The following is a 23,042-nucleotide window of genomic DNA, read 5'->3' as shown; positions in this document are numbered from 1 at the left end:
TCAGCAGTGGAGATTGGCGGCACCAGCGGCTCTCCACGGGATTTCGCTACTCGTTCAATCTGCCGGCGCAACTTTCTCATTTTTTTCCCTTTACCTTTACAGAGAAAACTCACTTCGCATTTCTGTCAGCAATCTTTACTATCATTACTTACCATCTTCCTTCAATCTACTTACCTGGTTTTCATCATTATCTTTACAGGAAACTCTCTCCCCCGCATTCCTGATCAACTTTACTGTCACTGCTTCCCATCCGCCTTCAATCTACTTACCTGCTCCTGCAAAGGAAAGACAATCAGTCGCAACTCAAGCGTGAACGACATTTCGTTCCGTTCGCCTCTTGCAACAATACCTGTTGGATTTGTTTACTAATCGGAAAACATCTTGGGTGGGACTAGGATCCGGATCCTCACGTCCTTACTTCCAACAATACTTCACATAATACTGCGGTCTTCCCTACTTGATCTTGCCGATGCCGTCCTTTCTACCCGGTCATGGGCCAGGAGGCTCAAAGCGGATCACCCAACGGGTAGCTAACTCGAAGTTGCCATTCCCACCCACAGTTACTCCATCGCTTGAAACTATTTTGTTGGCATCCTGCTTAACTAAGGCAAATTGTCAGAGATGTTAAAGAATCAAGTTCAGTTGGCAAATCTTTTATTTAACATGCTATCACGGAGAGTCCACATGCGTGGAACTCTAAGGTACAAGTATAATGCTTCTCTTTATATCTAGTAGCAGAGAGGTGTGTGAAATCTCAGCAGAACAATGGAGTTAGTTCACAATGTTTATTTTCATGATTTATTGTTAAACTCATCTCATTTGCGCAGCTGTATTATGGTTCTGAGGAACAGTAGTGACAGGCACGATATTATTTCGTGGAAAACGCAGAAGTCCACAATCTCACAAAGCTTAAGCAACATACAGCCCTGTAAACCTTATATTCGGAAATTTCATCCATAGGGATGGCGGTTGGATGTCAGAGAGACAGAGCGAGGGTGATGGTGGCGAATAATGTTCGGAGGGAGGGAGAGCGTGAATGCCTGTTAGAAGGAGTGGCGTCAAGGAAAGGAGCCACAAAGACGGGAAAACTTTGTCCAGACCCGATTCCTGCCTGGGCACAGGCTGTCTAGGTGAGGATATAGACTCTGACATTCCTCACCTTTCTTTGGTTTGGACATGGTTTGGACAGTCAGTCTATGTTTTTCTCGGAGGGTGGTGTGGCCTAGCTACCTCCAGTCGAGTTTGCTGTCATTTAATAACACACATGCACACCAACAAACTAGACAAGGTTTCTCCGAGCCGGGTTGTAAAGAACAGCAGCACAAACAACACACAGAACACACAACTACTTATGAAAGAAAGGACAGCATCCTCCGATGAGCCACGCACAGATAAACAAAGTAAATCAAAACACGTTATTATATTCAGATTCAGTTTATTTGTCATTTAGAAACCACAAATGCAATGCAGTTAAAAAAAATGAGACAACGTTCCTCCAGAATGATATCACAAAAGCACATGACAAAACAGACTACACCAGAAAATCCACATAACGTTTGGCAATCCCCAATCCAGTGTCCGGAGAGAATGCTGCGTATTAATATCGCGCTACTGTCTTAGCACGTTACCCAGAAAGGAGCTCCAAACCCACCAGACAAAACAAGACCAAAAACTAAAGCTACAAAACCTGCACGAAACCACGTAGTTACAATAGTGCAAACAATAGCATAATTCATTAAAAAAAAACAGACCATGGGCACAGTAAAAATAGTCCAAAGATGTTAAAAGACTATAAGTTCAAAAGAAACCACCACACAGTTTCCACGTCCACAGGGTCCCGATAGACTCGTCATCCCACGCAGGCAGCAGAAGGGAATACCCCCGCTATGGACTTCCACGGCGCCGCCCGACTCAGCCTCGCAGACACAGCACACAGTGAAAGCGACCTGACCGCAGCGGACTCCATGTCCGGCGAACCTCCGCGCCTCCGGCACAGCTTCTCCGAGCACCATCCTCTGCCGAGCGTATTAAGACTGCCCCGCCAACGCGACCCCGAGGAATGGGGGCCTGTTCTTCCCAGCTGAGTCCCGGATCTCACAGCAGCAGCAGCAACGAAGAAGGTCTTCCTGGAGATTTCCAGATGTTCCTCCGTGCTCCCACGTCCGTTTTTCATCCGATTATGATTGCGCACGGCACCCCGCTTCACAAATAACAGATAATCAGCTCCGGAATGGCCGCTGCAAGCTCCGTCGCGCCGCCATCTTGGATTACACTTGAATTTGAACGTGATTCAGCACTCCATATGTGTACATGCAATTGTGAAAAGAAATACAGACCAGAAAACTTAAATGAGAAGCTACCTCAGAAAAACAAATCATCACTGTGGAAGAAAACCTTAACCAGTGGAATGAGTATGACCCTCCATGGGAGACATCCCAACGATCTGAGCAGACGAGATGGTGACAAGGAATCACCGAGCACCTGGACTGAGAGTTGGAGACCTCTTCCCAGAAACAGAGGGGTTCCTTGCGGAAATACAGGACAAGGTGGTTAGCAAAAGGGGAAGAAAATCACAAATACATACAATACAAACAAGGCAATCAATGCAGAAAATGCTAAGAGAAACCAGACACAGTCCACCATATTCCAGGAGCCTGCGGCAGTTGAACTCAATCTGATTGATTATGCAGCTGCAATCAAGTGGCAAATATCATTCACCAAAATCTTGCTTTAAAATACAAACGGATGAATGACCATGTTAACCTAATTAAGGTACAATAAATTCCAGCCTGATCCACTTAGTCAAAATCTCACAATTTATATGATAATTGTTACATTATTACAGATAGGACAATTCATAATAACCATCCTGATATAATATTACAGGATAAACAAGCAAATCCCTCAATAGATATAACAATTCTGAACACACACGTTCCCTGACCAGTGGAGCACCTCACCAGGTATTGTTTGTGTCATTAGTCAGACAAACAAATTATTTTCTCTATCAGCTTCCAAATGTTGCTACTCTGTCATTCATTGCCACACCCCGCTGCTGATTTCCTTCTCCTCATCATACGTTCTTACCTCGACCATCGTCCAGAGCCCCAAACTCTGCCCTGTGCAGACTCTCCTCTGGTTTCTGATCCTGCTCCTTTGAACATCCAACCAATGTTTTCGCATTCTGCTTTCAGTCTTTAGAGGACAGCGTGTTTTCTAACAACTCTTTAGAAGCAGGGAAAATGACCCATAATGTGGAAATGAGCCATGAATAAGGAGGGTATCTCCCAAATTCATTCTTCCTCAGCTCAGAGATTTCAGGGGCAAAGAACATCTCAGACAGAACTGCAGTCAGCTCAACTTCTTCAGTCTGGAGAAAATTCAAGGGGAACCTTTTCACCCACAGAGTGGTGACTGTTTGGAACCCGTCCCACGGGGGAACAAGAGGTGAACGACAGGGGAGGATTTAAAAGGACTGTCGTGGGACAGAATCACTGGCAGGGTCCAGCAGGCCTGAGTTGACTCTCTGCTCAGTTTAAGATAGTACATAGGGCCAATATGTCTAAAGATAAATTGGTGCATATATTTCCTAATATAAGCCCTATTTGTGACAGATATAACGTAGAGGTAGCTGCTCTAAGAGATGTGTTTAGAATATTGTCTAAAGTTATAGATGTGGATGTTCAACTCAATTTCTCTTACGGCAATTTTTGGGATTATTCTAGAGGAAATAGGGAGAGTATCTGCTTCCACTCAACATGCAATCGCCTTTTCAACTTTACTGACGAGGAGTACTATCTTGTTATATTGGAAAGAATCTAATCCTCTACTGTTTTCTATTGGCTCACCTCCATTATGTCATATCTAAGCTTGGAGAAAATTAGAAGCTGGACGTTTGATACATCGTTTAATTTTGAGCAAGTCTGGTGACCCTTTATTCAATATTTTCATATGATTTAATTTATTTGTTCTTTATTCTCTTTAGGAAAAATCCTTATCTGTGAAGGTTTGGAGGTGACTGGAAGGGTGCCTTTTCTCTTTGTTTTTCTTCTAATTTTATCCTCAATTGGACTGCCCAATCTCTTTTCTTATTCAGTTTAGTGTTTTTTTCCTGCATATAAATAAAATTTTCCAATCTTTTTTAACGATTTATTAAGAGTTGTGTTTTTTTGATTACACTGTATATATAACAGCATAACATTAAACCTATCTGATTTTGACAATATATACTTTTCTTTATTGCTGTTTATGTCTTTTGTATTATCTGTTTGCTAAACCTCTCCACTGATATGTATATTTTTCATTACTGGAAATCAATAAAAACATTGAAAAAATGAAAATGACTGTCCTGGAACAGAATCACTGGCAGGGTCCAGCCGGCCTGAGTTGACTCTCTACTGTACGCTAGGTGTGTTATAAATTCACCAAGTACTGGAGACAGAGTTTAAAATAGAACTGACTTATTTCTCTGATCCAGAATATTAAACTCCAGTCCCATTAAAGATGAATGTGCAGCAGAAGAAACTCCTCCCATGCCCAGTGACCAGGGTGCAGAACTGGGTGTGGTGATCAGCAGCAATAATTTACAAGTCACTCTTCAAATTGCATTCAGCAATGGTGATGAACAAATATCCAGCATGCAGCTTATTTAAAGGTTCTCCCCAGTGTGAATCCAGTAGTGTGTCACAAGGTTAGATGACTGAGTGAATCCTTCCCCACATTCACAGCAGGTGAACGGCCTCTCCCCAGTGTGAACTCAATGATGCACATAAAGTTGAGATGACTGAGAGAATCTCCTCCCAGTGTCTAAGTAGGTGATCAGCCTCTCCCCAGTGTGAACTCGCTGATGTACCTTCAGATGGGATGACTGAGTGAATCCCTGCCCACATTCTGAGCAGGTGAATGGCCTCTCCCCAGTGTGAACTCGCTGATGTACCTTCAGATGGGATAACCCAGTGAATCCCTGCCCACATTCTGAGCAGGTGAATGGCCTCTCCCCAGTGTGAACTCGCTGATGCACCAGTAGGGCAGATGACCGAGTGAATCCGTTCCCACATTCTGAACAGGTGAACGGCTTCTCCCCAGTGTGAACTCGCTGATGTACCAGTAGGTCAGATGACCGAGTAAATCCCTTCCCACATTCTGAGCAGGTGAATGGCCTCTCCCCAGTGTGAACTCGCTGATGTACCAGTAGGTCAGATGACCGAGTGAATCCCTTCCCACATTCTGAGCAGGTGAATGGCCTCTCCCCAGTGTGAACTAACTGATGTACCTTCAGTTTAGATGACTGAGTGAATCCCTTCCCACAGTCTGAGCAGGTGAACGGCCTCTCCCCAGTATGAACTCGCTGATGTACCTTCAGTTGAGATGACCAAGTGAATCCCTTCCCACAGTCTGAGCAGGTAAATGGCCTCTCCCCAGTGTGAACTCTCTGATGTTCCTTCAATTTAAACGACTGTGTGAATCCCTTCCCACATTCTGAGCAGGTGAATGGCCTCTCCCCAGTGTTAACTCGCTGATGTAACTTCAGTTTACATGACCGAGTGAATCCCTTCCCACAGTCTGAGCAGATGAACTGCTTCTCCCCAGTGTGAAATCGCTGATGTACCTTCAGATGGGATGACCGAGTGAATCCCTTCCCACAGTCTGAGCAGGTGAATGGCCTCTCCCCAGTGTGAACTCGCTGATGTACTTTCAGATTAGATGAGTAAGTGAATCCCTTCCCACAGTCCGAGCAGGTGAATGGCCTCTCCCCAGTGTGAACTAACTGATGTTCCTTCAGAGTGGATGACCGAGTGTATCCCTTCCCACAGTTTGAGCAGGTGAATGGCCTCTCCCCAGTGTGAACTAACTGATGTACCTTCAGATGGGATGACCGAGTGAATCCCTTCCCACATTCTGAGCAGGTGAATGGCCTCTCTCCAGTGTGAACTCGCTGATGTACCAGTAGGGTGGATGACTGAGTGAATCCCTTCCCACAGTCTGAGCAGGTGAACGGCCGCTCCCCAGTGTGAACTCGCTGGTGAGCCATTAGATCAGATGACTGAGTGAATACTTTCCCACAAATTCAGCAGATGAGCAACCTTTGCCCAGTGTGATCTGACTGCTGTGTCCACAGGTGGGATGACCGACTGAACCCCTTCTCACACACAGAACAGGTGAGTGGCCTTGTCCAGTGTGAACTTGCTGATATACCTTCAGATGAGATGACCGAGTGAATGCACTCCCACTGTCTGAGCAGGTGAAATGATCGGCGTGCCAGTTGGTCAGATGACCAAGTGAATCCCTGTGCACAGTCTGAGCAGGAAGGATGATCGAGTGAATCCCTTGCTCCACTTCTTAAATATCTAGACCGAGACAGCAAAACTGGTATGCTGTGTCTGAATTTCCATAGACAAATTCCTTGTCATTTTTAACCTGTAAAGAAGGACAACATTTCAGATGAGCTCACTTGAGTTGCCAAAGTGTGATCTGATATCACACTGTTACAGTGTAGTTCAACCTAAGTTGGAGAGAGAAATCACCTTCTAACTGGGCAAAGTGTTAGTATCTGGAATGACCATCAAACTCTCTGATGGTCGAGAAGTATGTGGCATTTCTGCCATCTCCAGTCTGTTACTTGGCTCAGTTTGACTCTCTCCATTGGCAATATTCCCCGTTCCCCCTGAGCGGCATGGGTGCCTGGCCCCACAGTAACTGAAACACTCTCACGCAAGTAGCTTTTGTTGACATACAGCTGGGATTTTCTTTTATGTACTATTAATTTAAAGTGCCATAGACTTAATGCCATGTAAATATCTCCTGACCTAGTCTAGTTCCACATTGGAGATAAATGGTTTGTAATTCTGAGAATTAGTTAAAATCCGAGCAGAAGGATATAAATAAAGTAATTTAAACCATTGAATAAAATCAGGCCCAAAATTAAATTTTCTGATGTTTTCAACCCAATCAAAGGCCTTCTCAGCATCTAAGGATGTCACACATTCCAATGTCTCTTTGGAAGGAGAATAAATGACATTTAATAAATGACGAATAGTGAAATGAGAATATTTATCTTTAATAAATCCAGTCTGGTCATTTGAGGTTGTCCTTTGAGTCCTTTGCTCTTTGATCTGGCCTTAGAACACTTAGCTATTGCCTTTAGAGAATCTCACTGTATCGCTGGGATATTAAGGAGAGGTATTATTCACAAAGTTTTGTTCTATGCCGATGACCTACTACTTTATATTTCTAATGTCGAAACTTCTGTGCTTTCTTTACTTTCTTGTTTCAGCCAATTTTCAGGATATAATCTAAATTTACATAAGACTGAACATCTTCCTTTGAATAATTTGGTACCCATTCATACTAACCTTCCTTTTAAAACTGTAAGAAATCAATTAACCTATTTTGGTGTAATAATTACTAAGATTTATAAGCTATTATTTAAAGGAAGTTTTTTCACTCTATTGGGTTACGTTAAAAGGACACTTTCAAAATGGTTGCCTCTTTCATTATCGTTGATTGGCCGAATCAATTCTATTAAAATGAATCTTACCTAAATTTAAATAGCTTTTTTAGGCCTTACCCGTCTTTATTCCGCAATCCTTTTTTGATTTTCTTGACTCTACCCTATCTTCCTATATATGGAAACATAAACTTTCTCGACTAAATAAATTTCATTTTCAAAAAGCAAGAAAGAATGGAGGTTTAGCATGACCAAATTTTATGTTTTATTACTGGGCAGGCAATATATGGAACCTCACATTTTGGTCATACTATATTAACCATGAGGACTGTCCTGTTTGGGTTTCTATGGAAGCTAATTCTGTTCATAAATTCTCTATTATTTCTCTTCTTGGATCTTCACTTCCTTTATTTTTAAGTAAACTAACTGACAGTTTCGTAGTTAAACATACTTTGAGGATTTGGATACAATTTAGAAAATATTTTGTTTTAATGAGACATTCTCTATCAAGTCCTATTTGTTCTAGCTATTTTTTAAACCTTTTTTGATCGATGTAGTTTTTAAAGAATGGGATAGACTGGGTATTAAATGCTTCCAGGATTTGTTAGTTGGAGGAAGTCTTTTCGCTTGAGCAATTGTCAGCTAAATATAGCTTACCAAAAACCTTTTTTTTATATCTGCAATTTAGGGAATTTCTGCAGTCTCAATTGCATACATTTCCAAAAAGTCCAGGTAAGAATTTATTAGATGTAATTTTTAATCTGAAAACTTTTCAGAATGGTTCAATATCCAATATTTATGGCATGCTGTTGAGAATGACAAATGTTCCTTTAGACAAAATTAAAAATCTCTGGGAACAAGATTTGCAGACTTCAATCTCTGAGGAACCTGGAATGAAATTTATAAATTGGTTAATACTTCATCGTTATATGCCTGCCATCCCTTCCTACAATTTAAAGTAGTCCGTAGGGCCCATATGACTAAGGATAAGCTCTCTCATTTTTATTTGGATATGTCTCCCTATTGTGACAGGTGCAACTATGGAGTAGCTTCATTGATTCTTATGTTTCGGATATGGCCGAGTCTTGAAAAATACTGAAAGGAAGTATTTCAAACCTTTTCTGCACTTTTTAAAGTTAATTTTAAGCCTAATCCTTTGACTGCCTTATTTGGTATTGTTGGAGGGCAAGATATGATTTTGGAAATACCTGATCAGTGGCTACGTGATGTTACGTCATGCTTAAATTTAGAAAAGATTCGGTGTTCAATTTCAGAATCAAAGACTTTAAAACATAATGGGGACCATTTTTGAATTATTTTCAAAGCATTTGATTTGTTGTTACGTACAGATGTTGGCTCATATTATCATCTAGTTCTTTATAATGATAAGGACGTTTTTCATTTTTTTTCTTTTTTTTACCAAGCAGCTTTTTGTTGGTAGCGGATTAGATTTTTTTTGTATAATGATAAAATTAGAAGATTTCAATATTATGATTTAAGTCAATTTACATGAATATATTCATTAGGCTTTACAATTCAACCGCCAGGACTTAAGAACTTTTTAAAAGCTATTATTAATGCTTTTTGAGTAAGTGATTTAGATGCATATCATATTTTTTTTACTGAGTTAATTATTGTATGTAATTAGTTTTGCTACAACAAGTGTACGGGACATTGGAAAAAAGGTTGAATTTCCCCATGGGGATGAATAAAGTATCTATCTATCTATCTATGATTATAAGTGTGTTTCTAATATACAGTATTTGGTACCATTTTATCATTTTTTATAGTTTATTAATATATATATATATATACACACACACAATCAATAAAAATATTGAAAAAAATCTCCGGATCTGGCTGGTGGCACAGTGGCAACAGTGCCGGACTTCAGAATGAACCTGAATTTGAATCCAGCCGGCTCCCCTGCACACTTTCCATCCATGCCGGGTTACGGGCTGCTGATTTCTTTGGAACCACTGCTGTAACTTGCCTCGTACGCGGTTGCCCACGACGCCAGAGAGGCATGGAGGGAAATCGTCCGCTAACCGAAGAAACTCAGGTTGCAGCGTACGTTTCCTTAAATATCTCCCAAAACCATTGCCTCATTCAATTTACTATCTCATCTTGAATGCTAAGTGACTGAACCTTCTTGACCAACCTCCCATTTGTGACTTTGTCAAGTGCCCATGTAGAAAACATCAGCTGCCTTGCCTTCATCCACTTTCCTGATAGCTTTCTCCAGAGACTCTATAAGATTGGTTAGACATGACCTACCATGCACAAAACCATGCTGTCTATCCTTAATCAGTCCACATCGATCCAAATACTTACCGTAGATGTCGGATTATAAGCCACTACTTTTTTCCCACGCTTTGAACAGCTTTGACACTGCGGCCTTTACTACAGTGCGGCTAATGCATGGTTTTATTTCATGCCGCCAAAAACATTTTGCCTCGTAACAGTAGACCAATAAAATTGATGAGTAGTTCACAGAGGTCCAATGAAATTGTACGATAAATCAAGCGCACTTTCACAATTAAATTATTGTAAATCAGTCATTTGTACTCACCCTCATCAACATGGAAAACACTCGAAGAAAAGCATTGTGCTGCCTTTATGGCAGTTATTTAGTTTATAATATTTTCACTTAGTTATTCATTTGTTAGTATTTTCTAGTTAAAGTTAAAAGTGTTAAGTATATTTGTTTTCTGTACATCCCGGGATACTATGACATCACATCCGGTTTCGCCGCATCTTGTGGGAAATACCGGTTTGCGATAAATGGGAAGGTGGGTGCGAGCACATTAGCCTAGCGCATTAGACCCGAGCTCATTAGACCCGAGCGCATTAGACCCGAACGAAAACGCTGCTTTTAAGTTAAAGGCGATCAATAACTTTTCCTGGTAGGCTGCAGTATATATTTTTTTACCAGTCGTTAGGAGATATTGGAATGTTGTTCGTGCACTGTTCAGTAAAAAAGTATACGCAACGTAATTTGTGTGTTACCGATACGTATGTATATTTAAAAGTAGCCGTGTTAGAGGCACGGTTCGAAAAAAAGCATTTGCAATATGTATTTGTTTATGTTACCATACGGATTTAATTAAAAGTTTAAAAATCCTCACGTGTAATATCTTTCTGTGTAAATATCTCATATTACAACGTGGGACACCTGCGGCCTAAAATCCGGTGCGGCTTGTACAAGTACAAAATTGATTTTCTTTCTAAAATTAGAGCCAGCGGCTTTTAATCAGGTGCGCTCTGTAGTGCGAAATCTACGGTATATACCCGGTTCCTGCTCATATGTTCTAATAACTTTCCCACTACTGATGTCAAGCTCACTAACATAAAGTTTTCTCATTTATCCTTAGAGCCTTTCTTGAACAGCGGATCAACCTTGGCTGTCTTCCAATCCTCCAGTACCTCACCTGTCACTAAGGATGATTTAAATATCTCTGCTTGGACCCCCACAATTTCTGCACTTGTCTTCCACAGGGTCCTGGGGAACAACTTGTCAGGCCCTGGGGATTTATCCATGCTAATTTGCCTTAAGACAGCAAACACCTCCACCTCTGTAATCTGCACAAGGTCCATGAAGTTGATGCTGCTTTGTCTCACTTCTATCGACTCTGTGTCCATCTCCTGAGCAAATACAGATGCAAAACTACTATTTAAAACCTCCCCCATCTATTTTGTCTCCTGTATAGGTCACCATTCTGTTCGTCCAGAGTGGGCATGTTTCTGTTCTGACCTTCTCCACGTTTCTGTGACAGAGAAGCTGGCCAAACTTGTTTGGAAGGGAAAAGGTAGGAGTGACAACAGAGCAGCAATGGCTGGAGTTTCTGGGAGCAACTCGGGAGATGAGTGATCGATACATCCCAAAGACGTGGAAACATTGGAAAAGCAGGAGGACTCAACCGTGGCTGAAATGAGAACCCAAAACCAACATAAAAGCCAAAGAGAGGGCAAATAAGCTTTTAGAAACCAAGAGAAGACAACTAAAGAAAGTCAGATGAGCTCAGGGTGTGGGAGTATGATATTGTAGTCATTAATGTGTCTTGGTAGCACCCAACAGCCTGAGGAATTTAGAGGAACAAAATATCCGGGGCCTCGATATCAGTTGAAAACAAAGGTTCCCTGCACCAGTTAACTTTCAACTTTTATTTTGGCAGGCACATACAAACTCTACACCCTCAAAAATTCACTTCTGAAGAATCCCCACTCACCAAGTACTCCTTTGCCAGAAAACAGCCTGTCCCAATCCACCCTTGTCAAATCCTTGCAAATACCATAAAGTTGATCTTTCTCCAATTTAGAATCTCAAGAGAGGTCCAGGCCTCTGGTTTTCGGTACTTACTTGGAATCTCATGGCATTATGATCACTGGACACAAAGTGTTCCCATACACTAATTTCTGTCACCAGCCCTGGATCGTTTCCCAACAGCTTATTGCACACTTCTACGCCGGATGTTTTACGTACTGATTAAGGCTCATTTGACAAACTCTACCCCATCTAGTCCTTTTACAGTATGAGAGTCCCAGTCAATATATGGAAAGTTAAAATCACTTACTATATCAACTATTGCTTCTTGGTGTAGTCTGTGAACTCTCTACAAATTTGTTCCTCTACATCCCTCAGACTGTTGGGTGCAACCAATTCCCAGTAATGCCTACGATATCACAATTCCATGCCCTGGGCTCATCTGGCTTTCCTACGATGCTTCTTGCATCATGATTTCCACAGCTCAGCACATTCATCGCACCATGCTCAAGCATTTGATTGCTGACTCTATCTGAGGTCTGAACAACATCTGTCTGGTGTGAAGAAAACAACCTCTCCCTCAATGTCAGAAAAACCTCTGACGCTGAATTTTGTGGTGAGGACGCAGGAAAGGTTTTCTTCTGATGACTCTTCCATGAAGGTCATGTTTGTGCAGGTGTTGCTGCACAGTAGAACAGTGCACCACCACTCCAGAGGCTGCTAAATCTTCCTGAAGGTCTTTTTACAGTCAAATGGGGGTTTTGATTTGCCTTTCTAGGAATCCTACGAGTAGTTCTCTCAGAAAGTTTTCTTGGTCTTCCAGACATCAACTTGACCTCCACTGTTCCTGTTAACTGCGATTTCTTAATTACATTGTGAACTGAGGAAACGGCTACCTGAAAACGCTTTGCTATCTTCTTATAGCCTTCTCCTGCTATTTGAGCATCATTTATTTTAACTTTTAGAGTGCTAGGCAGCTGCTTAGAGGCACCCATGGCTGCTGATTGTTGGGACAAGGTTTGAGGAGTCAGGGTATTTATGAAGCTTTGCGATTTGCATAACCTGGCCTGTCCTAATGATGACTGTGAACAAGCCATTGTCCTAACAAGCTAATTCAGGTCTGAGACCGTGGTAAAATTTAACTGAGAGCTCAAATCTCTTGGGGTGCCCAAACTTTTCCATGGTGCTCCTTTCCTTTTTTTTCCCCCCACTCTAAAATTGTACAAAACAGAAATAATACACTAAACTCCTCATGAAGGGTTTCAGCCCGAAACGTCGTCACTACCTCCTCCCATAGATGCTGTCTGGCCTGCTGTGCTCTGCCAGCATTTTGTGTTTTTAATAACACACTAATCTTACTTAAAATGTTGAAAGGAATGTTTTGTGTTTAACTTTATGACTTTTGGAGATCAGTTCACCTTCTACTCACTAAATTATTCACAGTAACAGAATGTTTGACCAGTGGTGCCCAGCTGTTTGTATACCACTGTATTCAATGAGGTGGTGAGCACGGGGTGTGATGGGGGGGGTGAGGAGGAGGACTGACAGGGAGCGAAGAGGGAGAACGTGTGGGGTGAGTGGCAGATTTAGAGGGTGAGAAAGAGGGGAAGACAATGTGGGATACGGGAGCCAGCAGGGAGAGTGTTTGAGAGAGGGGGGAGGGTGGGAGGTAGGGAGAGAGATAGAGAGGGTGAGAGCTGGAAATGGAGGTTACAGAGTGGTGGAGGTGACTGAGTGAGAGAGACAATTTTGATTGAAGTGAGAGGGTGCATGAGACAGGGGGAGATGGAGAGGGGAAGGCAGAAGGTGAAAGAGAGTGGGAGAATGGTCAAGTAGCAGTGTCACTGAGGCGGATAGAGAAGAGGGAAGGGGAGGGTAGAGGTGGGGAGGAAGCAAGAATGATTGAGAGGGGTGATGATATGGAAGGGGTGAGGGAGAGGTGAGATGGCGAGGGAGAGACTGAATAAAAAGGGAGGTCTGGAGTAGAGGGCAGGAGGATGAAGAGGGACTGTGAGGAGGGAGTGGTGAGGGAAACGGGGTATGTAGACAGGGATGAGGGAGAAATGTGAGAAGATGGTGTGTCTGATTAGAATTGTTAGACTAACTATTTATTCAGTCCCCAGTTGCAGGGTCGTTAATCACATATGTTCACAAGTCACCGAACAAATCCACCGTGGGATTACGGTTCCATGCCTTGAGATTTACTGTGTATGATTCTGGTCAACATATCCAACAGTGGGGAGCTCTAACACGTACGGTTCTGGTCAACATATCTGACAGTGGGGAGTTTCACAGCATACGGGGACCTGCTGCAAATCGCAGTGCAATGCCAACCCCAGCGGATGCTGGTGTTTCTCCTGTTCAGTTAGCGGTGAGGAAAGAGTTAATCTCGGGTTTGTGTAAATCGAGGGCCGGTTGCAGTGGGAATGGGCTGGGATCGATCCAGACAGCTGGAGGCACCGGGTTCTCCAGTCTTTTAGATTTGCGCCCGAGTCGGGATTGCGGGATCAGTTTGTTGTGTTTCCCCTCCAGCTTGGGAGGGTGGATGTAGGTGAAGGGGGCCTGTCTATGTGTCGGTGTGGGGTGAATGGTCAGAAGGGTGTGGGGCCACTGGTGGGACGGAGGGGGGTTTGGGTACTGTGGGTGATCGGATGTAACATGACCTGAGTGGATGTGCAAGGGGTAAATTACGTTGTCAACGAGGGTGGATCTGGTCCATTGAATCAGACAGCTCAGCTCACGTGTCCTGTCAGGAGCCACAATTCTCTCATCATCTTAATCACTGACTAATCTTTCTGTTAACATTGAGTTTGTTACAGAGCCCCAGGGTCTGCAAACAGATGATTGGTAAGAGGCAGAGTGTTATGGTGACTGCCTGTTTCTTGGACTCGAGTCCCGTGCTTAGTGACTTTCCCAGGGGTTACGCCCATTGCTATGTCAATAATTTAGTTGAGAAAGTACAGGGTATGGGGAGAGAGTTTGCAGCAAGTTCAAACAATTAATCTTTTTGAAAGACAGTCAGCATAAACACTCCCCTCTCTTTCCCTCCCCCACTCAGAACTGACCAAAAGCTACATCAGAGGATGCAAGATCTTGAACTGAGTAACCACTGTGAGGGAATGGGAGTGGTTTCAAAGGGCTGGGCTGCTGGAAGCACATTACCAGACCTGGAGTCATTGCAACTGGGTCTGACAGAGGCATAACTGGTTCTTCTGGACACATTCAGTCTCACTCCAACTATTTCCTACCTTCCTTTGTACAGGTATGTAATGTCTAAAGGACCAGTGTTTGAGTAAATGAGACCTACCAAACTTTCTCCTGACTGAATCACTGGAATCTCCGAGTCAGATGGGTTCTCTCCAGTTGATGCTCTCAATCCTCGGGCTGGTTCACTTGTTGCTGTTCCCTCGTCTTCAGTCGTGGTTTGCCTCCAGTTGGGGTTTTTCTTCAAATAAATCTCTCACCACAGGTCTAACTTTAACCAGAGAGACAATGAAGCACATTAATAATGAAAAGGAGAACCAAACATTTCTGCGTAATGTTACTAAGAACAAAACTCTCTGAAATTTAAACACTGAAGGCAGATTTAATGATCTCAGTGAACAATCTTTTATTGTCCCTCACATGTCACAGACGATATGGGATAAGAAGGAGCATTCATTCAGTCATGGTAAGACATAATACACAGGAACAGAATTAGGTGATTCAATCCATCTGGTCTGCCCACCATTCAACCACGGCTGATTATCATTCCAACACCATATTCCTGTCTTCCTCCTGTAACCCTGAAGCTACTCAGCAATCATGAATATATTAATCTCTGTCATAAATATACCCAAATGGCAGCCTCAATCAACTTCTGCGGCAACAAATTCCACAGATCAGACATCTTTTAGCCAAAAAATACTTCTCATCTCAGTTTTAAAGGGAAGCATCTTTATTCTGAAACTGTGCTGTAAGATCACAGACTCTGCGTCTATTGGAAACATCCTCACCATGTCCACTGTATCTAGGCTTTTCAGCATTCAGTAGGTTTACTTAACCATACATCTCCCACCACCCCCACCGTCCCTCTGAACTCCATTGAGCACAGGTTCAGAACCATCAGAGACTTGCAGAGACTCCAACGGAGGCCTACAAACTATCACAGCCATTTTCATTTCCAGGTTAAAACAGGTCCAGTTCATGAAATGTAAACCAAGAAATAAAAAGAAACTGGAATTACCAGAAACACTCAGCAGGTAAGGGACAGCTTACAATACAACTCAATTAATAACATTTCATCAGAATGACTTCAAACATTTTTAGTTTTTAGTGTAGATCTCCAGCACAGCTACCTGATTTCCACTGTGTGACAGTGAGGGGGGGGGGGTGGATTTCCAAACACAGTTTGAACACCAAACTCAGGGTCTATTTCTACTGTTTAAACATGGAACAGCCCATTTACTCACAGCCGAGACAAAGCACATTTCCAAACCTCCCAAATGGTTGCTCTCCTCCCGTTAACATTTATCACTTCCAAAATACAATATTTTCTATTCGTATAGATGTGATAATAATTTATGTAAAGATTCAAGCTTCTTTAAATTTTTATATATTTAAAGACTAAACAGGATCTGTAAAGGTCTAACCATGTAACACCCGACGTGTGAGGATATTGTGAGTATCGACACTCACAGGTACACTTCCTGTCCAACCATTTCTCCGAGAGAAACGGTACAAGGCAGAGTTGCCAACCTACAGCTTTTGAGATTAATATTCACCAATATTCATGGCTTTAGCAATAGTTCATCAGACGTTCTTTTTTCATACTCGATTACTTGGTTCCAATTTAGGGGCTAAAAGTGTAAAAAAATGAATTGTTTTATTTCTGTTATTTTTATACCTCTGAGTAACACTGCTAAGGTTACTGTCGATGCAATGCTCCTCAGACAGGATGAAGAGGTCAATACTCCCCAATGCCATTAGACTTTGCAATTCAACTGCCAGGACTTAAGAACTTCTTTAAAGCTATTATTAATGTTTTTTTTTGAGTTAGTGATTTAGATGCATATCATATTATTACTGAGTTAAGGATTGTATGTAATGAGTTTCTGCTACAACAAGTGTATGGGACATTGGAAAAAATGTTGAATTTCCCCATGGGGATGAATAAAGTATCTATCTATCTATCTATCTAAGCGCTGCGGGCCCTGCCGTCTGCTCCGACTCAGTCGTATTAGTAAGGCTACATCTGTGGTGGTCCGTGGATTACTCGCTAAGACTAAAGTACATTTTTCTCACTAACAACCCTTTGACTTCTAAGCAAACAAAGTTATTTTACTTGCTTGATAATTATATTCTATGATAATCAGTTAAGTGCAACTGTGTAATACTTTGTCATATTATTAAATTAAGTATTCTATGTTTAATTGTACCAGTTATACACTGAAATGTAGTGAGAGGCTATAACCTTGTTAATGTCTTAGCTATCACTATATTTCTGTGGAGCTCTGGAATTCATATATTTCTTTCATCTTGGTTTACTGCTTGACATTATAAGAAGCCCTATATATGTCACACACAATTTGTGTACCTGCTCATTAAATGAATGGGGCAAGAAAGTTGCCCAGTACATGAAATGAGCATGTACACAATTTGGGTCTCACAAACTTGGGGTGATTAATAAGTTCGTGGCCTAAGGTGGAAGGATTGAATTTTACAAAACCTAGCAATTTTCAATTATCTGAAACAGAAATACCACAAAAGTTATTAACTTCAAACTTTCTGCATAATCACTCAAAGAGTTGAACTGCACGTGCAGGTACCGAGAGCTGTATAACTTCAAGCCTTCTAACTTAGGCCACGACCTTATCAATCATCGCCACCCGCCCGCCGCCACAACACCCCCCCCCCATACAGCTCAGGCAAAAAAAAATTGCCACTGCACCCCTGCTCCAGCTGTCCGGCAGAGCTCGGGCCCGGCCCTTTCCCAATGCAACCGGCCCCCAAGTTACACAACACCGGGATCATTCCCTACTCACCCCTGCTCGAATCGGAGAATCGCCAACAGCGGCAGTCGGCACCACGCATGCGTTCAGCAGCGTTTCTCTATAGCGCCACCGGTGGCCGGAGGTCTGCACATCGTTGCCGATGGCTGGAGATCCATACAGCGCCACAAGTGGCCGGAGGCGGGAGGGACAACGGAGAGGTAAATCACAAACACGACAAAGTCTGCAGATCCTGGAAATCCAAAGCAACACAAACAAAATGCTGGCCGAACACAGCAGGCGGGGTAGCAACGGGAATGGAAATAGGAATGAAAATGTTTGGACACCGGGAAGTCCCGCTCGGAACGGGTAGTTCAAAGGTTAGTTTATTATTAAAGCAGGTATCCATAAATAACGATGTTTTTTTTCTCTCCAGAGAACCACGAAACAAAGAAAGAGCATGAAAGTCGTTCACAGAGAAAAATCAAACTTCTACCCCACCCCCCGGATCAAGAAGAACGGGATCCCAATCATCAAACCCCAAAACCCATCCCTCCGCACAAAAGGGAACAATAATATCGACCCCCGATAAAAAAAAACACTCCTACCCCGCACAACTGCGGAGGAGCCGGTGTCACCAGTGTAGAGGCGGACGCATCCGGAGCAGCGGACACAACGGGCGACCCCGGAAGATTCACAGGTGAAATGTCGCCTCACCTGAAAGGATGTTTGGACAACGGAGAGGGTTCGACCGTCTGGCCCTTTCACTGTGACACCCCGAACTCCACATCAAATCCGTCCAAACGAATCTGGGTGAACTTTAATGACCAATAAATATAATTCCTCTCAGCGATCAGCTGTCTGAATGATTCCCTGACTCTGAGAGGAAGGGGTATCTATGGTCCACACTGTCAGGGTGTTGAGTTTACCAGGAGACAAAGACTGCAGGGACAGGAGGAGGAGTATAGGAAACTGATACAGGACTTTGTGATATGGTGTAACTCAAACTACCTGCGTCTCAATATCACCAAGACCAAGGAGATGGTGGTGGACTTTAGGAGATCTAGGCCTCATATGGAGCCAGTGATCATTAATGGAGAATGTGTGGAGCAGGTTAAGACCTACATGTATCTGGGAGTACAGTTAGACGAGAAGCTAGACTGGACTGCCAACACAGATGCCTTGTGCAGGAAGGCACAGAGTCGACTGTACTTCCTTAGAAGGTTGGCGTCATTCAATGTCTGCAGTGAGATGCTGAAGATGTTCTATAGGTCAGTTGTTGAGAGCGCCCTCTTCTTTGTGGTGGCGTGTTGGGGAGGAAGCATTAAGAAGAAGGACGCCTCACGTCTTAATAAGCTGGTAAGGAAGGCGGGCTCTGTCGTGGGCAAAGTACTGGAGAGTTTAACATCGGTAGCTGAGCGAAGGGCGCTGAGTAGGCTACGGTCAATTATGGAAAACCCTGAACATCCTCTACATAGCACCATCCAGAGACAGAGAAGCAGCTTCAGCGACAGGTTACTATCCATGCAATGCTCCTCAGACAGGATGAAGAGGTCAATACTCCCCAATGCCATTAGACTTTACAATTCAACTGCCAGGACTTAAGAACTTTTTTTTAAAAGCTATTATTAATGCTTTTTTTGAGTTAGTGATTTAGATGCATAACATATTATTACTGAGTTAAGTATTGTATGTAATTAGTTTTTGCTACTACAAGTGTATGGGACATTGGAAAAAATGTTGAATTTCCCCATGGGGATGAATAAAGTATGTATCTATCTATCTATCTATCTATCTATCTATCTATCAATCTATCTATCTACCTATCTATCTTTCTGTTGACTAATACACTGTGTGTGGACCCCACTGGCAATTCTGGTGTTGTGACCCGAATAGAGACAAACACCACGCTGCCCACTCCACCAACAACACGGCACAGCCGGACACATAACAGGGGACTTTACATCCCACAACACTGGATTCAGTGATGAAACCCGTGATTAATGTTGTTGTCCCACTGAAAAGTCCATTAAGGTGCTTTTAAATGCCAGCGCTCTCCCACAGGTGACGTCACACATGGGCTCCCCCACCGGGATCTGCCCTCACGTGCGCGTGGGTTTCGTCACCCACGCGCTGCTGTGCTCGAGCTTTATCGGTTGAACGGCTGGGCTACTAATCACGTGACCAGCCCCTTCCCCACCGCTGTCAACAGAGGATTCAGAAGCTGCGCTATTCTCATTGGTGCGAAGCGATGTCAATCACTGGTTACAACCAGTCGCGGAGGCGGACAGGCCGAGTGGACGTTACTCCGCTGAGTTCGTCTCCCGCTCGAGCGTCGACCGCCTCCTCAGAGCGGAGAAAACCTCAAAGTAAATTTTCGCTTTCTGATTTATTTCCATTTCCGTCCGAGTGAAGTTGGGGGCTTTTGTGAAGCGTCTCCTGTGGCCGGAGTCTGATGTATCGCTGAGAGGTAGGAGGAGACCGCTCGGCCCGTCGGTTTGATGCCGGTTCCCCGGGGAGGGAGGGAGAGGGGGGATTTTATTGAAAGGATGAAGATGTTGAGAGAGGGGGCGGACAGGATGTTTGTCCCGGTGGGGACAGGAGGGGCTCATCTGTGGAAATGTCTGAGCCCACGGTGGTGTCGAGCAGAGGGATTCACCACATTAGGGGGCAAACACCGGCAGACTGTTGCCCTGCAAGCGGGGCCAATGGTCCGGGCAAAGTGACAATTATTTGTGCTTTGTTGAGATTGTACCTGGAATATGGTGTAAAATCCCGATCCCCATATTAACACGGGTTATACAGACCAAAGAACAAACTGCCGGAGCAACTCAGTGGGTCGGACAGCATCTGTGGAGGAAAATGGACCGTCAACATTTCGGGCTGAGACCCTCCCTCTGGACTGAGAGTGGACGGGAAATAGTCAGAGAAAAGAGGTGAGGGGTGGGGATGGGGCAAAAGCTGGGGAGTGAGAGGTGGATCCAGGTGAGGGTGAGGTGGGAAGGTGGAAAAAGTGACAGGGGTGGGAGGTGAGTAGTTGGGGCAACACTGGGCTGCAGAAGATGGAAATTAATTCCATAGAGGATGAACAAAGAGGTTAGAGAGTATTTGTTACAGAGAGTGCAATGAAGATTCACCAGACTGATCCCTGGGGTGGTGGGGTCATCATATGAAGAAAGATCAAATGTGATAACCTTTCATTTAGAGAATCGAGGACTGAGTGGTGAACACATTGAAATGCACAACATCATTACCGGTTCAACCAGGGATCCCAGTCTCTGAAAAAGGGGTGGACTGTCCGGGACTCAGATGAGGGGAGATGTCTCCACTCCAAGGGTGGTGAATGTCTGTAAATGTCTGTAAAACGGCAGATGTGTGGAGACCGAAGGGATCAAGGAAATGAGGATCGGACTGAAACATGTGGCTGAGATGGGAGAGCAGCCGCCATCTTGTTGATAGTTAGAGGGGCCGAATGGCCACCTCCTGCAGTTTCTCTCTTGATGTTTCAGTGTTGCTGTCCAGTGAGGCCGGAGGAATGTGAATAGAAATTAGTGTTTATAAACATAGACTGATTTACATCAAACCTGCACAATTCTGGTTTGGATCTAAAATGTTTGTCGGACTGGCATGGGATTCGAACCCATAACCCCAACCCAGGGAGGTGGAGGGATGGGACGGGAATATATGGAGGGAAAATGTTAAAATTGTACCCGGTGTAAATATGGAATAATATGGGAAATGCGGTGGGGAGGTCGGGTAGAGTGTGAGGGGCGAGGAGTGGAGTCACCGGGTCACGTGGAAGACCCTCCAGTCGTCACGTGATCCCGTTTTACCGCGGATCTGCAGCATCTGCAGCACACACAAAATGCTGGTGGAACACAGTAGGCCAGGCAGCATCTATAGGGAGAAGCGCTGTCGACGTTTCAGGCCGAGACCCTTCGTCAGGACTAACTGAAAGGAAAGATAGTAAGAGATTTGAAAGTACGAGGGGAAAGGGAAAATGCGAAATGATAGAAGAAGACCGGAGGGGGTGGGGAGAAGCCAAGAGCTGGAAAGGTGATTGGTGAAAGTGATACAGAGCTGGAGAAGGGAAAGTATCATGGGGCGGGAGGCCTGGGGAGAAAGAAAGAGGGAGGGGGGCACCAGAGGGAGATGGAGAACAGGCAGAGTGACGGGCAGAAAGAGAGAAAAAAAGGAGGGTGGAAAAAAACTAAATATATCAGGGATGGGGTAAGAAGGGGAGGAGGGGCATTAACGGAAGTTAGAGAAGTGAATGATCATGCCATCAGGTTGGAGGCTACCCAGTCGGTAGATGTTATTGTTCCTCCAACCTGAGTGTGGATTCATCTTGACAGTAGAGGAGGCCATGGATAGACATATCAGAATGGGAATGGGACGTGGAATTAAAATGCGTGGCCACTGGGGAATCCTGCTTTCCTTGGCAGACAGAGCGTAGGTGTTCAGCAAAACGGTCTCCCAATCTGCGTCGGGTCTCACCAATATATAAAAGGCCACACCGGGAGCACCGGACGCAGTATACCACACCAGCCGACTCACAGGTGAAGTGTCGCCTCACCTGGAAGGACTGTCTGGGGCCCTGAATGGTGGTGAGGGAGGAAGTGTAAGGGCAGGTGTAGCAGTTGTTCTGCTTACAAGGATAAGTGCCAGGAGGGAGATCGGTGGGGAGGGATGGGGGGACAAGGGAGTTGGATAGGGAGCGATCCCTGCGGAAAGCAGAAAGGGAATGTGGAGGGAAAGATGTGCTTCATCGTGGGATCCCATCGGAGGTGGTGGAAGTTACTGAGAATTATACGTTGGACCCAGAGGCTAGTGGGGTGGTAGGTGAGGACAAGGGGAACCCTATCCCGAGTCGGGTGGTGGGCAGATGGGGTGAGGGCTGATGTGCGGGAAATGGGAGAGATGCGTTTCAGAGCAGAAGTAATGACAGACAGACAGGTAGACATACTTTATTGATCCCGAGGGAAATTGGGTTTCGCTACAGACGCACCACCAAGAATAGTGAAGAAATATAGCAATATAAAACAATAAATAATTAAATAATAATAAGTTAATCATGCCAAGTGGAAATAAGTCCAGGACCAGCCTATTGTCTCAGGGTGTCTGACACTCCGGGGGAGGAGTTGTAAAGTTTGATGGCCACAGGCAGGAATGACGTCCTATGACGCTCAGTGTTGCATCTCGGTGGAATGGGTCTCTGGCTGAATGTACTTCTGTGCCTAACCAGTACATTATGGAGTGGATGGGAGTCATTGTCAAAGATGGCATGCAACTTGGACAGCATCCGCTTTTCATACACCACCGTCAGAGCCCCTTTGTTTAAAAAAGGAAGACATTTCCTTCG

General features: G+C 43.9%; 2 protein-coding genes across 4 annotated transcripts in view; one reads left to right on the top strand and one right to left on the bottom strand.

Moving 5' to 3' along the window:
* The window catches only part of LOC140722997 (NACHT, LRR and PYD domains-containing protein 3-like), a 299,766-nt gene that overhangs the window by 153,274 nt on the left and 123,450 nt on the right, over positions 1-23,042 (bottom strand). The window contains exons 1-2 of one of the 3 annotated variants that reach the window (XM_073037620.1): positions 17,735-17,774; positions 15,019-15,186 (exon numbers count right to left, since the gene is read on the bottom strand). Coding sequence is in view for 1 of the 3 variants with exons in the window: in XM_073037624.1 (XP_072893725.1) it covers positions 4,757-6,031 (1,275 nt within the window). In the remaining 2 variants the exon portion in view is untranslated. Of the gene's footprint in view, positions 1-1,439; positions 6,418-15,018; positions 15,187-17,734; positions 17,775-23,042 lie in introns of those variants that run through there. The other 2 variants (XM_073037621.1, XM_073037624.1) reach the window with 2 other exon arrangements.
* Positions 1-23,042, top strand: part of LOC140722996 (NACHT, LRR and PYD domains-containing protein 3-like) — a 725,328-nt gene that overhangs the window by 616,112 nt on the left and 86,174 nt on the right. The window lies entirely within an intron of this gene.

This window comes from Hemitrygon akajei, unplaced genomic scaffold, assembly GCF_048418815.1.
Source record: "Hemitrygon akajei unplaced genomic scaffold, sHemAka1.3 Scf000096, whole genome shotgun sequence".
NCBI lineage: Eukaryota > Metazoa > Chordata > Chondrichthyes > Myliobatiformes > Dasyatidae > Hemitrygon > Hemitrygon akajei.
The sequence above is the reverse complement of the archived record's forward strand: the minus strand, read 5'-3'. Positions and strand labels throughout refer to the sequence as shown.